The 12,767-nt window shown below is 38.9% G+C and overlaps 1 protein-coding gene across 3 annotated transcripts in view; it reads left to right on the forward strand.

Annotated features, from left to right (window-relative positions):
• The window catches only part of FTO (FTO alpha-ketoglutarate dependent dioxygenase), a 410,833-nt gene that overhangs the window by 122,297 nt on the left and 275,769 nt on the right, over positions 1-12,767 (forward strand). For all 3 annotated transcript variants that reach the window (XM_030924926.1, XM_010358289.2, XM_030924927.1), the window contains exon 3: positions 1,089-1,716. In XM_030924926.1, the coding sequence (XP_030780786.1) occupies positions 1,089-1,716 (628 nt within the window). The remainder of the gene's footprint in view (positions 1-1,088; positions 1,717-12,767) is intronic.

Raw genomic sequence — 12,767 nt, forward strand, 5'->3', positions numbered from 1 at the left:
ACTAGGAAGGAACAGATCCGATCAAACGTTACAGAGGTAAATGTAAAATTCTGTGATTTGGTTACAAATAAATCAGTTGCATTGTACAGAATCAGGAAACTCCAGCCTGACACCGATTCACATGCCAGGTCCTAAGGCAAGTGGTAGCCGAAAAGCTAATGCAGCCCTAACCTACATTAATCATTCCATGTATTTCTTTATTAGGGGAGGGAATTGGCTAATATTACTCTTCTCCAGTGACACCAGTAGAATTATTAGACCTTTCAAAAAAAAAAATTATTAGAACTTTCTAGAATTGCAATGTAATAACACCTCATTCATCCATCCACAAATCCATTTATTTCATTCCTTTACCATTTACTGAGTAAATTCTGAGCACTTGTATTTCATGAGCAAAATTACCATGACTTTTGTGTTCATGGAACTTAATGTCTGACTCCTGAAGAGAAGTGAGTTCTCTTTTTGTGAAAGTGTTAAGCAGAAACCAGTTTGCCATTTATTGAGAGACAATGCATACTCATGGTTAAGAACTCATGCCCTGGAAGCCAGGGGTTGGTGTCCAGGGGTTTTAAATTCCAGCTCCAATATTTGCCAGCTGTGTGACTTTGGGCAAATTAATGTCTCTCTGTTTCAGTGGCCTTATCTATAAACTTGAGATAATAGTGCTATGCATAGAGTTAAAATGAGCTAATGCTCACAAATAATTTACAATAGTACCTGGTACATAGTAAGCGCTTAATAAATATTTTAGATAATAAGCAGTTAATAAAATGGTGTTGAGATTTAGGGTGAGAAAAAGCGGTCACAGAATAATTCTGGTGTATCAGGACCCACATTATTATTTTTTGTTTTTTATTAAAGATTGTTAGTAATTTGAGCTTGAACTTGAAAATCTTGACTGTAGAGTTTGATGACATTTGTTTTATTTGGTTTTCTGTTTTGGGCTAGGAAGATGTGACTCCTGTTTAGAAATAACCACCAGGTAGTCCCCCAACAACTCCCCAAATGCTTACAAAGAAACACACCTTTGGAAATAATACAATTGTAACTATACATCAACGTCTGTTTTTGCTTTGGTTTTGTTTTAGTGGCAGCTGAAATATCCCAAACTAATTCTCCGAGAAGCCAGCAGTGTATCTGAGGAGCTCCATAAAGAGGTTCAAGAAGCCTTTCTCACACTGCACAAGCATGGCTGCTTATTTCGGGACCTGGTTAGGATCCAAGGCAAAGATCTGCTCACTCCGGTATCTCGCATCCTCATTGGTAATCCAGGCTGTACCTACAAGTACCTGAACACCAGGCTCTTCACGGTCCCCTGGCCAGTGAAAGGGTCTAATATAAAATACCCCGAGGCTGAAATAGCCGCTGCTTGTGAGACCTTCCTCAAGCTCAATGACTACCTGCAGATAGAAACCATCCAGGCTTTGGAAGAACTTGCTGCCAAAGAGAAGGCTAATGAGGATGCTGTGCCATTGTGTATGTCTGCAGATTTCCCCAGGGTTGGGATGGGGTCATCCTACGATGGACAAGATGAAGTGGACATTAAGAGCAGAGCAGCATACAACGTAACTTTGCTGAATTTCATGGATCCTCAGAAAATGCCATACCTGAAAGAGGAACCTTATTTTGGCATGGGGAAAATGGCAGTGAGCTGGCATCATGATGAAAATCTGGTGGACAGGTCAGCGGTGGCAGTGTACAGTTATAGCTGTGAAGGTACAGTCTGCTCTGTGAAAAAGCAGCCCTGTGTGTGATAATATGACCCGAGTTGTTTAGGCTCTGGAGATACACACATACACAAACATGTTTGCATGTGTGCTTGCGTGTGTACATGCATATGCTTGTGTGTGTATCATGTGTACTTCTTAGTCTTGTCACACCCGTATGTCTGCAGAATATGCCTCTTTCTCATCTAGCCATGCTAGCTGGCTCATCGTTATACTGTACTCAGAATATTTTCGCACGTAAGCACTACTGTCATTTGTCTCTCGTGTGCCCAGGAGAGCAGCCTCTTGGTTTCGTACAGCCAACTGTCTTTCTCTACAGCTCAGAGGAGATTGTACAGTTGCTATAATTAACTTGCTGATAAAGAGCTGGGAAAACAAAAATCTGTCAAATCTTTCCAGGTTCCCACAGGTGCACATTTCCAGACTTGCCAAAATATTTTATTATGGTTGACATCACTATCTTGATGGGTGTGATTTGTCAAATATGGTAACTACTGTCCTTCCTTGCCAGAAGCAGTTGAGGTAGGTTTTGTAAGCAGATAGTCCTCCATTTTCAGGAAACTCCCTAGCCCTCTACCCAATTCTGCAGTTTTAGACCTTGTTGGGTGGCTGTGGTAGACTTGTTCTTGCATTTTCTGATATATAATCCCCTTGAAACAGAGATCATAGCCTACCTCTTAGTAGCCCACCCAAATTTCTCTTCTTCTATTATTGTTTCTGTGTGTTTATGGCCCTCATTGTTCCTTAGAATAGAATTACAAAAATGGTAGTTGAACAGATCGAGGAGAGCATGACCTCTGTTGACTTTCTTTTGTGCCTGATTATTTGGCAAAGGAATACAAGACATAGTATTAGCTCTCCTGTCTGATTTACTGAAAGATGTTTGGAAAACCAGAATTCTGGATATCCCATCAGGGAATGACTGGAACTTTCAAGGGTCATTATTTTCTGACAACTCTAGTTAATTGACTGGATTTTTGTTATTGTTATTTGTTTTTTGTTTACTAAAATGACTGTTTTGGAAAAGAGATTTAAGAAAAAAAAGATCTTTAAAGTACTCTTTAAATTTCTTACAATTTCCCAGTCTCAAAAATTTCCTCAGAACTACTCATTTTTTCTAACTTTACCTTGTGTCTTCAGTCTGAAACAAGGAACAAGTTTAGCGTTTGGAAATTTCACCACTTTCTCTGGCATCTCAAATAATGATGCTGACCTAAGAAAATCGCTTGAAGGGATTTAATGCTGTCCTAATGGAAAGAACTGAGATCCTCTGATCTTTAATAAGGACTTGCCAGGGATTTAAGAACTATCACATCCAAGAACTCTGATGTGAACGAACAATGGAGTTAGTTTCTTTCTTAAGGAGACAACTCTCCAAACCTGAAGCAGTGGTATGTGATAGTACAAAGCTCTACAAAGATGTCTTTGTGCTCCCAATTACTCTCAGCCCTCCAGTTTAATAGTCCTATTGTACTCCCTTCGCGTGGGTGATCAAGTAGTTTTTGAAACCTAGAATATCTTTCAGAAAGGAATTTAAATGTCTAATGAATAGTTTCTATGCTCAGGAGTAATTAAGACTGATAAAGTATACAAATACAAATTACATATAAATATAGAAATGTTGGTACTTGCAATTGTCACCCAGAAGAGACAACTGCAGACGTTGAATCTGTAAGAGCAGTGTAGAAACTCCTTTGTTCTCTTAACCTCAGAAATTCTCAGAACTCCATCTAATAATAATAGCAATACTGGGAATACTCATTTATTGAGCACCTACTATGTGCCACATGCTGTTATAAGCATTTTACATGCATTGACTCATTTTATCTTCCCAACAATTCAAAGAACAAAATAGTAATGAAGTACTATTGCTATCCTCATTTTACAGATGAGGAAACCGAGTCACAGAAGGTTGATTAACTTGTTCATGGTGATGCAGCAAGTAATTAGCAGAGTTAGGATTTGAGCACAAATATCCAGATTTCAGAATCTGAACACCTAAGGCTGTGTGCATTATGAACAGGTGTTTCTTATCCCAGCAGTGTAGCTGTCTCAGGGATTTTATTTTATTTTTTTACTTTTTAAATTTTTTGAGACAGAGTCTTGCTCTATCTCCCAGGCCAGAGTGCAGTGGCACAATCTTGGCTCACTGCAACCTCCGCCTCCTGGTTCAATGGATTCTCCTGCCTCAGCCTCCCCAGTAGCTGGGATGGCAGGCGCGCACCACTATGCCCAGCTAATTTTTTGTAATTTTAGTAGAGATGGGGTTTCACCATGCTAGCCAGGCTGGTCTTGAACTCCTGACCTCGTGATCTGCGCGCCTCGGTCTCCCAGAGTGCTGGGATTATAGGCATGAGCCACTTCACCCGGCCAGGGACTTGGGTTTTTAAAATGTCCACCTCTGGAAAGGTTAAGGGGACGTTCCACTTGCTTTTTCTTGCAGGTCTTGGTGTCTTCCTTTCTCCAGTTTTACTTCTCACCCACATCTGCTGTAGCTTTCTAGCACATACTCTCAGATGATTGGAATGCATCAGATTATCTTATTCGATGAAACAGAACCTTTCTGTAGGTGTCTGGCTATGTGTCAGATGGTGTACAAAGCATGTGGGTCTGGGTCAGATGGTGTACAAAGCATGTGCCTTGAAACTCTGTGGTGGGTGCATGTCTTCTAAGTGACAAGTGATATCTGTTTAATTTTCTGGGCTTATAATCCTTGGCAGAATGCCAGAACCATGGTAAAGGTGGACTTGAAGAGAATCATTTGGTTTAAAACCTTGGTTGAGGTTGAGAAAGACTTAAGGAGGTCCACAGAGAGTGGACACTTCAGAGAATTGTGTTTTTTTCTGTGTCCTTGAACTCGTTTGTCTAGACAGTATGGGAACTCCAAAGGTAAATCCGTGGCTTTCTCACTTAGAGGTAATAGGTGAGGTTAGGGGGGCTCTTTTGATTATAATTATGAAATGATGAAACATTAGATCTGAAAGAGACTTTTGAAATCACTTGATTCTAGCCTCTCATTTTACAAATGAAAACACTGAGAAGGGAAGTGGCTTGGCCAAGGTCACATTGTTACTTAGTGACAAGAGCAGGGATTTAAGTTGGAAAGTGTTCCTTGCCACTGGAGAGGTTCACGTAAAATGCATTGGGAATTCAGATACAGAAGTGATTGCTTCCTGCTGAAATTAAATTCAATTGAAGCTTAAGATCTTTCATGACTCTGCTCTCAATACCTTTTCCCAGGGAAATCTTCTTGTAGATTTATAATGAGCCAGTCATCCCTCTTTGGTTTATTTTCATGAGTAGAGGTCATTGAGAAGTAATTTGTATAGGATACGTGTAATTATATACTAAATTCATTGGCTTTCACATGCCGTTCTAGTTAATAGATATCTCCAGTAGGAAGATTGAAATGGTACAAGTTTTAATCAGGAATGGCTTCGGGGAACCATATGTAAATAGGCAGAATATTTGATTTTCCTATTCCAGCTTTGCTGGCAATTGCTTGTTACTCCTAGCTATAAAAAACGAACTTTAGCGGGGAAGGCATTAAAAACCCATTGTTTAATATGGTCCAGCACCTTGTTCTTTGACTGGAACACCTTCAGAAACATCACTTAGACCAACAATAACTATTGGCTACCATTTTTGTTTCTTTGTTTGGAAGGAAACATTCTTGGTGAAATTGTCTTTCTAGAAAAGCAATTCTTAAGATTTTAAACTAGTGCCAAGTATTGCGTATTCTTGACATTATTTTCCAGGCCTCCCATAAAGAGCCAGGAAGGCAGCTGGGTGCGGAGGCTCACGACTGTAATCCTAGCACTTTGGGAGGCCGAGGCGGGTGGATCATGAGGTCAGGAGTTTAAGACGAGCCTGGCCAACATTGTGAAACCCTGTCTCTACTAGAAATCCAAAAATTAGCCAGGCGTAGTGGTGCGTACCTGTAGTCTCTGCTACTCAGGAGGCTGAGGCAGAAGAATTGCCTAAACCTGGGAGGCAGAGGTTGCAGTGAGCCGAGATTGTGCCACTGTACTCCAGCCTGGGCGACGGAGCAAGATTCCGTCTCAAAAACAAACAAACAACAAACAAACAAACAAACAAAAACCCCAGGAAGGCTCACAAAAGGAAGAGCTGATCCATGTTTCCTGTTGAGCATGTTATGTGATAGCCTGGAGTAGAGACTTCGCAATAATGTTCTTGGAATTCTAGGATTTCCATTCCTGTCTTTGATTTGGGAAAAATTGCATCCCCTTAAGGATGGAAATTTGTTCCCATAATTCTTGAATCTCTAGTTTAACATGACTTGCTCTCATTTCTCAGTTCATCGCTGAGACCATGAAAAGCTAGTTTATAATTGCAACTTGGAGTTTTAGAATATTCATAAAAATGCTGTGATGTTTAATGTTATCTTAGCTTCCCAGCATCCCTGTCTGAAATCTCAAAGCTTATTTGATCTAGCTTTGTTTTATTGTATCATGCTATGCCTTGTCAGTGAATTTTGAAATCACTTATACTGCTCAGTAAACCTTGTTTGGTCTTGTAAGTCACATTTTTTGGGGTGACCAGTCAGTTATTTATTCATTTAACAATAAGGTCTCCCATGAAGAACCAAGAAGACCAAGGGTGGGGGGCGGATCTTATTTGATCTACAAAGTTGCATTTTTTTCATGCCTATGCAACTATTTTTTCATTTAACAATAAGCATCTACTATTTGCTAGACAGTTGTCTAGATGCTGAGCATGTAGCAGTGAACAAGACGGACAAAAATCCCTGCCCTCATCGAGCTCACATTCTAGCAAGGGAAAACAGAAAATAAAAGTAGATTGTGTAACAAGGGTGAGGGATAATCTTACAATTTTAGATAGGAGAGCCAGGCAAGGCCTTGTTTAGGGGGTAACATTTGAGCAGATTGGAAGGAGAGAATGAGCCACTGAGAAATTTCAAGGGGGAGCAGATAGGCGGAAAGATAGAACATGATTGGGATGTTTCAGAAGCAACAAGTGTGGATGGAATAGAGTGAGAGAAGAGGAAACGAAATGAAGACAAAGGGACAAGTAAATGGGTGGTGGAAGATAGGGCTTTGTCGTGTTAGAATACAAAGTAGTAGGTTTGGATTTGGAGTGAGATGGGGAGCCACTGAAGAGTAGAAGAAGGGAAGCAATATGAGAAACAGGAGAACTCACAGAGGCGACCAAAGTAATCCAGACTAGGGATATGATGGTCTAGATTAGAAGAGGCAGAGCAGGGGAGAAATGCGTAAATACCGTCCTGTAACCTTTTACCAACAAAGAGAGTGGCAGTGTTTCAGCACCGGTGAGAAAGGATGACCAGCAGTAACGTCTCCCATTTGTCAAAAGAAGACTAAGCCTATAAGAATGGCTACATTTTCTCCCCTCTGTGAATGGCTTTATTCAGGAATAATTGACATATGATTAGCTATACATATTGAACATTTATAGTTTTATAAGTTTCAACACACCTGTGAAACTATCCCCACTATCAAGATAATGAACATACCCATTATTTCAGAAGTTTCCTTGTGCCCCTTTGCAATTCCTCTTTCTGACAGATCTATTTTCTTTTTTTATTGTTTTTTATTTGTTTGTAGAGACTGGGTCTCAATATCTTTCCCAGGCTGGTCTTGAAATCCTGGCCTGAAGAGATCCTCCTTGCTCAGCCTTCCAAAGAACTGGAATTACAGGTGTGAGCCACACATTCAACCTGAATTTGTTTTCTGTCACTGGATGAGTTGGCATTTCCTAGAATTTTAAACAGATGGAATTATATATGTGCACTTTTTTTGGTCTGGATTCTTTAACTTAGCATAGTTATTTTGAGATTCATCCATGTTGTTATGTATATCAATAGCTCATTCCCTTTTATCCTTTTTTATTACAATAAAATATATATAAAATTAAACATTATAACCATATTAACTGTACAGTTGAGTGGTATTAAGCATCATCCCACACCGAATCTCTGTACCCATTTAAACAATTACTCCCCATTTCTCCTTCCCCCATTTCCTGGTAACCACTGTTCTGCTTTCTGTCTATATTATATTTGACTATTCTAGGTACCTCATATAAGTGGAATCATGCAATATTTGACCTTTTGTGTCTAGATTATTGATATGGTTCGGCTGCGTCCCTGGCCAAATATCAACTTGAATTGTGTCTCCCAGAATTCCCACATGTTGTGGGAGGGACCAAGGAGGAAGTGGTTGAATCATGAGGCTGGTCTTTCCTGGACTATTCTCTTGATAGTGAATAAGTCTCGCGAGATCTGGTGGGTTTATCAGGGGTTTCCACTTTTGCTGCTTCCTCATTTTCTCTTGCCACTGCCGTGTAAGAAGGCCTTTTGCCTCCCACCGTGATTCAGAGGCCTCCCAGCCATGTGGTACTATAAGTCCTATTAAACCTCTTTTTGTTTCCAGTTTCGGATATGTCTTTATGAGCAGCATGAAAATGAACTAATACAATCATTTTACTTAATATAATGTCCTCAAGATTCATCCATGTTATGGCATGTATCCGAATTTAATTCCTTTTAAAAGATGAATAATATTCCATTGTATGAATATACCACATTTTGTTGATCAAGTCATCCATTGGCTATTCATAATACTCATCTTTTGGCTATGGTGGATAAAGTTGCTGTGAACATTGGTATACAAATATCTGTATATACAAATATCTGTGTGAGTCTCCGCTTTCAGTACTTTTGTGTATATACTTTTTTTGTGTATATACTTCTGTTTATGTACTTTTGTGTAGGATTGCTGGATCGAATGATAGGTCTATGTTGACATTTTTGAGGAACCGCTATACTGTTTTCTACAGCGACTGAACTGTTTTACATTCTCGCTGGCAATGCACAAGGGTTCTAATTTCTCCACATCTATGCCAACGCTTACTGTTGCTGTTACTGTTACTGTCCCTGTCTACTGTTCCCTGTTTTTTGATAACAGCCATCCTAATGAGTATGAAGTAGTATTTCCTTGTGGTTTTGATATGCATTTTCCTAATGATTAATGACGTTGAACATCTTTTCATGTTCTTAGCCATTTATATATCTTCTTTGGAGACATGTCTATTCAAGTTGTTTGCCCATTTTTGAATTTGGCTGTTTTTTAGTTGTTGAGTTTTGTGAGTTCCTTATGTATTCTAGATATTAATTCCTTATCAGATATATGACTTGCAAATATTTTCTTCAAGGATAGCTGAACTTTTAATGATATATTAATGTGATGAGCAAGGGATCACAGAACAGTGGAATAGACTTTACTGTCCATGACATTGATTAGGCAGTTAAATTCTGTACTACCGAATGACATCATTCGTATTGGTATTAATTAGCTATGGGGCCTTAAGCAAGTTACTTAAATCCTTTGTGACTCAGTTTTCTCGTCTGTAAAATAGTGATCAGAGCTGTATCCACCTCAAGATTGTGAGAATTAAACACCTGTAAAGTGCTAAGAACATAACAGCAGTAATTAGAATGTAGTAAGCATTCAATACTGTGTTATTTTTAGCTTTTATCAAAATTATTCATATAATTTTTGCAAGTCAAAAATTTCTATAAGGTTTGTTAAGGAAAAAACAATGCAGAAGTTATTTACACCTTTTCTTCCCATTTTCCTTTCCACAGGCAATCATTTCTACTCTTTTCTTTCAGGTAATGCTTTTGGTAGTTGATAACATATGTATATTGTTTTGAACATTATATATTGGCTTCCTGATATGGAGGGTGAAGATTTACTTAGCTCTCTTCTTTCTCCCTGCCTGCCTACACATGTGCATGCTTCTGATTCCCATTATAGGTTTACTGTAATTTTGATTGTATCGCTATTCAGCCTTTATAGTTATTACATACATAAGAATGCCTTCCAGAACCTGTGATCTGTTACCCTTTTCTTTTCAACTTTTTTTCTTGCATTAATAGTAGTCTTGTTTTTTGTGTATTTGTATAGTTTTCTATGTAGTTTTCTACATAGTTACGACTAATTAAATCCCTTGCTTTCCACCAAATCTCCTCTTCTGAAGAGCTTCAGAACCATCAGATATTGTCCGTTTCATTTTCTTGGAGCAATGTCTTCCAGAGTCTTCTTGTCTGCTCCAATCTGGTGTTCTATGCCTGATGCATGGGGATCCCCTTCTGTGATCTCTTCATTGTAATCCAGCAGATTCCCTTACTTCTCTCTTTTGTGGACTCCTCACCTTCCTGCATCCTGGCCTCGCTCTTTCCTGACTGTTTTCTTATTTTGGTGGAGCATGTGCTGCAATGGTTTCTTCAGAAAGGATGCTTAGGAGGTAAATTTTTAAGACGTTAAATGTCTTCAATGATCTTTATTCCACCTTGGCATGTGTAGCTTCTTCCAGTATGAAAATCTTGGTAGGAAATAATATTTTTTTCAGAATCTTAGTGACATTGCATTACTGTATTTTATCTGACAGAGTTCATGTTAAGAGTTCTGAATTTTTCTTCAGCTTTTATGTTGCTTTTTTTTGTTGGATTTTTTTTGAATGTTTTACAATTTCACAGTGATATTTCTCACTCATTTTACTGTCATTGTGTAGGGCTTTCAATCAGCCCTTCAATTGTTGGACATTTTCTTGAACTGCTTTGTTAGTTATTTCTTCCTCTCCAGTTTTCTCATCTCTTTGGAATCCGTATGATTTAGTTAACCTTCTGGATCCTTCCTCTAGTTTTCCTGTTTATTCCCTTATTTTCAATCTTTATATTTGTTTTTTAGTTTAATATCTGGGAGATTTTCTTAACTTCCAACTTGTCTATTGATTTTTTTTTTTTTCTTGATGGAGTTTTGCTCTTGTCACCCAGGCTGGTGTGCAATGGCACTTGGCTCACTGTAACCTCCGCCTCCCAGGTTCAAGTGATTCTCCTGCTGCAGCCTCCTGAGTAGCTGGGATTACAGGTGCAGGCCACCATGACCAGCAAATTTTTGTAGTTTTAGTAGAGACAAGGTTTCACCGTGTTGGCCAGGCTGGTGTCAAATTCCTGACTTCAGGTGATCTGGCCGTCTCAGCCTCCTAAAGTGCTGAGATTACAGGCATGAGCCACTGCGCCTAGCCCGTCTATTGAATTTTCAGTATTGAAATATAACATATATCATAAACATACAGCTTGAAGAATTGCCATAAAGTAAACATATCTGTGTACCTAGCACCCTGGTCAAGAAATGAAACATATCAGTGTTTAGACTGGCAGAGGGTAGAATAAGAAGTAATGCAGGAAGACAAAAAGATGCAAAGCTTTCAAAATGGACAATAAAGCATGCTTTCCTTGGCTGTATCATGTACATATCACATAAACAATTTAAAAAATACTTGCATCCCAGATGGCACCTAAATTCTGAATGTCGTACTCTACCACCAACTGTGCAGAAGGGTCAAAGGCAGTGAAAGGAAGGAAAAAAAGAAACTCCCCTTTATAACTATTCATTTGCATTAATTTGCTATAGGTAATTACAAGTTGATTTCATTGAGAAGTAAGAACATTATATTTAACAATAAAAAGTTTATCAGACATAAAACTTTTCTCTTCCCTACACAGCCCAAGGAGGGGAAAAACTCACCAAAATATCATTTTAATGAGCAGATTTCAAAAGTGCTGGATTTTTGGGAGACATCAAGAAAGACTTATTGCAGTTATTGACTCAGATTGTCTTTATTGATGCCACATTGAGTAGAGTACCAGGATGAAAGTTAGAAGGGAAAGTAGTCAAGCAGACTGTTACACTATAAAGATTCCCACTTATTAGACTGTCCACACGCAGTGGCATTAAGACTTCCTGAAACTGTTCCTTGTAGTTTGAAAATTATTTCTTTTTGAAGTCATTATAATGGTTTTCTTTTTCTTTCTTTTCTTTTTTTCTTCTTTTTTTTTTTTAAGACAGAGTCTCGCTATGTCACCAGGCTGGAGTGCAGTGGTGTGATCTCAGCTCACTGCAACCTCCGCCTTCTGGGTTCAAGCGATTCTCTTGCCTCAGCCTCCTAAGTAGCTGGGATTACAGGCACGTGCCACCACACCCAGCTAATTTTTGTATTTTTAGTAGAGATGGGGTTTCACCATGTTGGCCAGGATGGTCTCAATCTCCTAATCTCGTGATCCGCCCCCTTGGCCTCCCAAAGTCCTGGGATTACAGGTGTGAGCCACCGTGCGGCCTTTTTTATTTCTTTTTAATGTTGTGTGGACTTCAATGGTAGAAGTTATAGTTGATTTGACCAGAAAGGGACATGTGCAAAACCTTCCTAAAATATTTCCTTTTTATTTTCTTGTGCTGTTTGCTATATCTGTCATCATTAGGGCCCCCCTAGAACGAAGTAGCCAAGTCTTGGGTTATCACAAATATAAAGATAATTTTTATATCATTTTCTTTTGCTAAAGTGATCTGGATATCAATTAATTTAGCATTAATTATGTTGTATGCTGTCATTAGTCATGTTACATTATTAGGTATTAGTCACATTACATCAGAACTATTTTATGCAGCCTCAACTTCTTTACTAAAATGTGCAGTAGACATCAAATCACAAATATCAAGACTTTTGAACAGGGGTGGGCAAATTTTTTTTGTAAAAGGCCAGAAATAAGTAGTTTTGGCTTTGTGGGTCTTACAGTCTGTGTCTTATCTACGCAACCTCGCTGTCTGTATGAAAGCAGCCATTTATGTAAATGAATGGGCATGACTGTGTTGTGGTTAAACTTTATTTTACAAAAGCAGGTCATGGGACTGATTTGCCTGTGATCTCTGCAACCCAGCTCTTGAGCAAGGGTCACAGACTTTGCTGTTGTTAGGCAGGTACCTCAAATGAGTAAAGTGAAGTGGCTGTGGGGACTGTGACTAGCAAAGGTCACATCCTTGTCTAAAATGGGCAGCTACTTCTTCCCTATAGCCACTTGTGACTGGCTCAGTGATACCAAATCTTGTAATTTAAGGGTAGCTGGGAATTTGGATTTTTAGGCAAAGTCCTTTTATCAGTTGGCAACTCATTTAGATTTGTTAAGGAAATATGGTTCAG

This window comes from Rhinopithecus roxellana, chromosome 20, assembly GCF_007565055.1.
Source record: "Rhinopithecus roxellana isolate Shanxi Qingling chromosome 20, ASM756505v1, whole genome shotgun sequence".
Lineage (NCBI taxonomy): Eukaryota > Metazoa > Chordata > Mammalia > Primates > Cercopithecidae > Rhinopithecus > Rhinopithecus roxellana.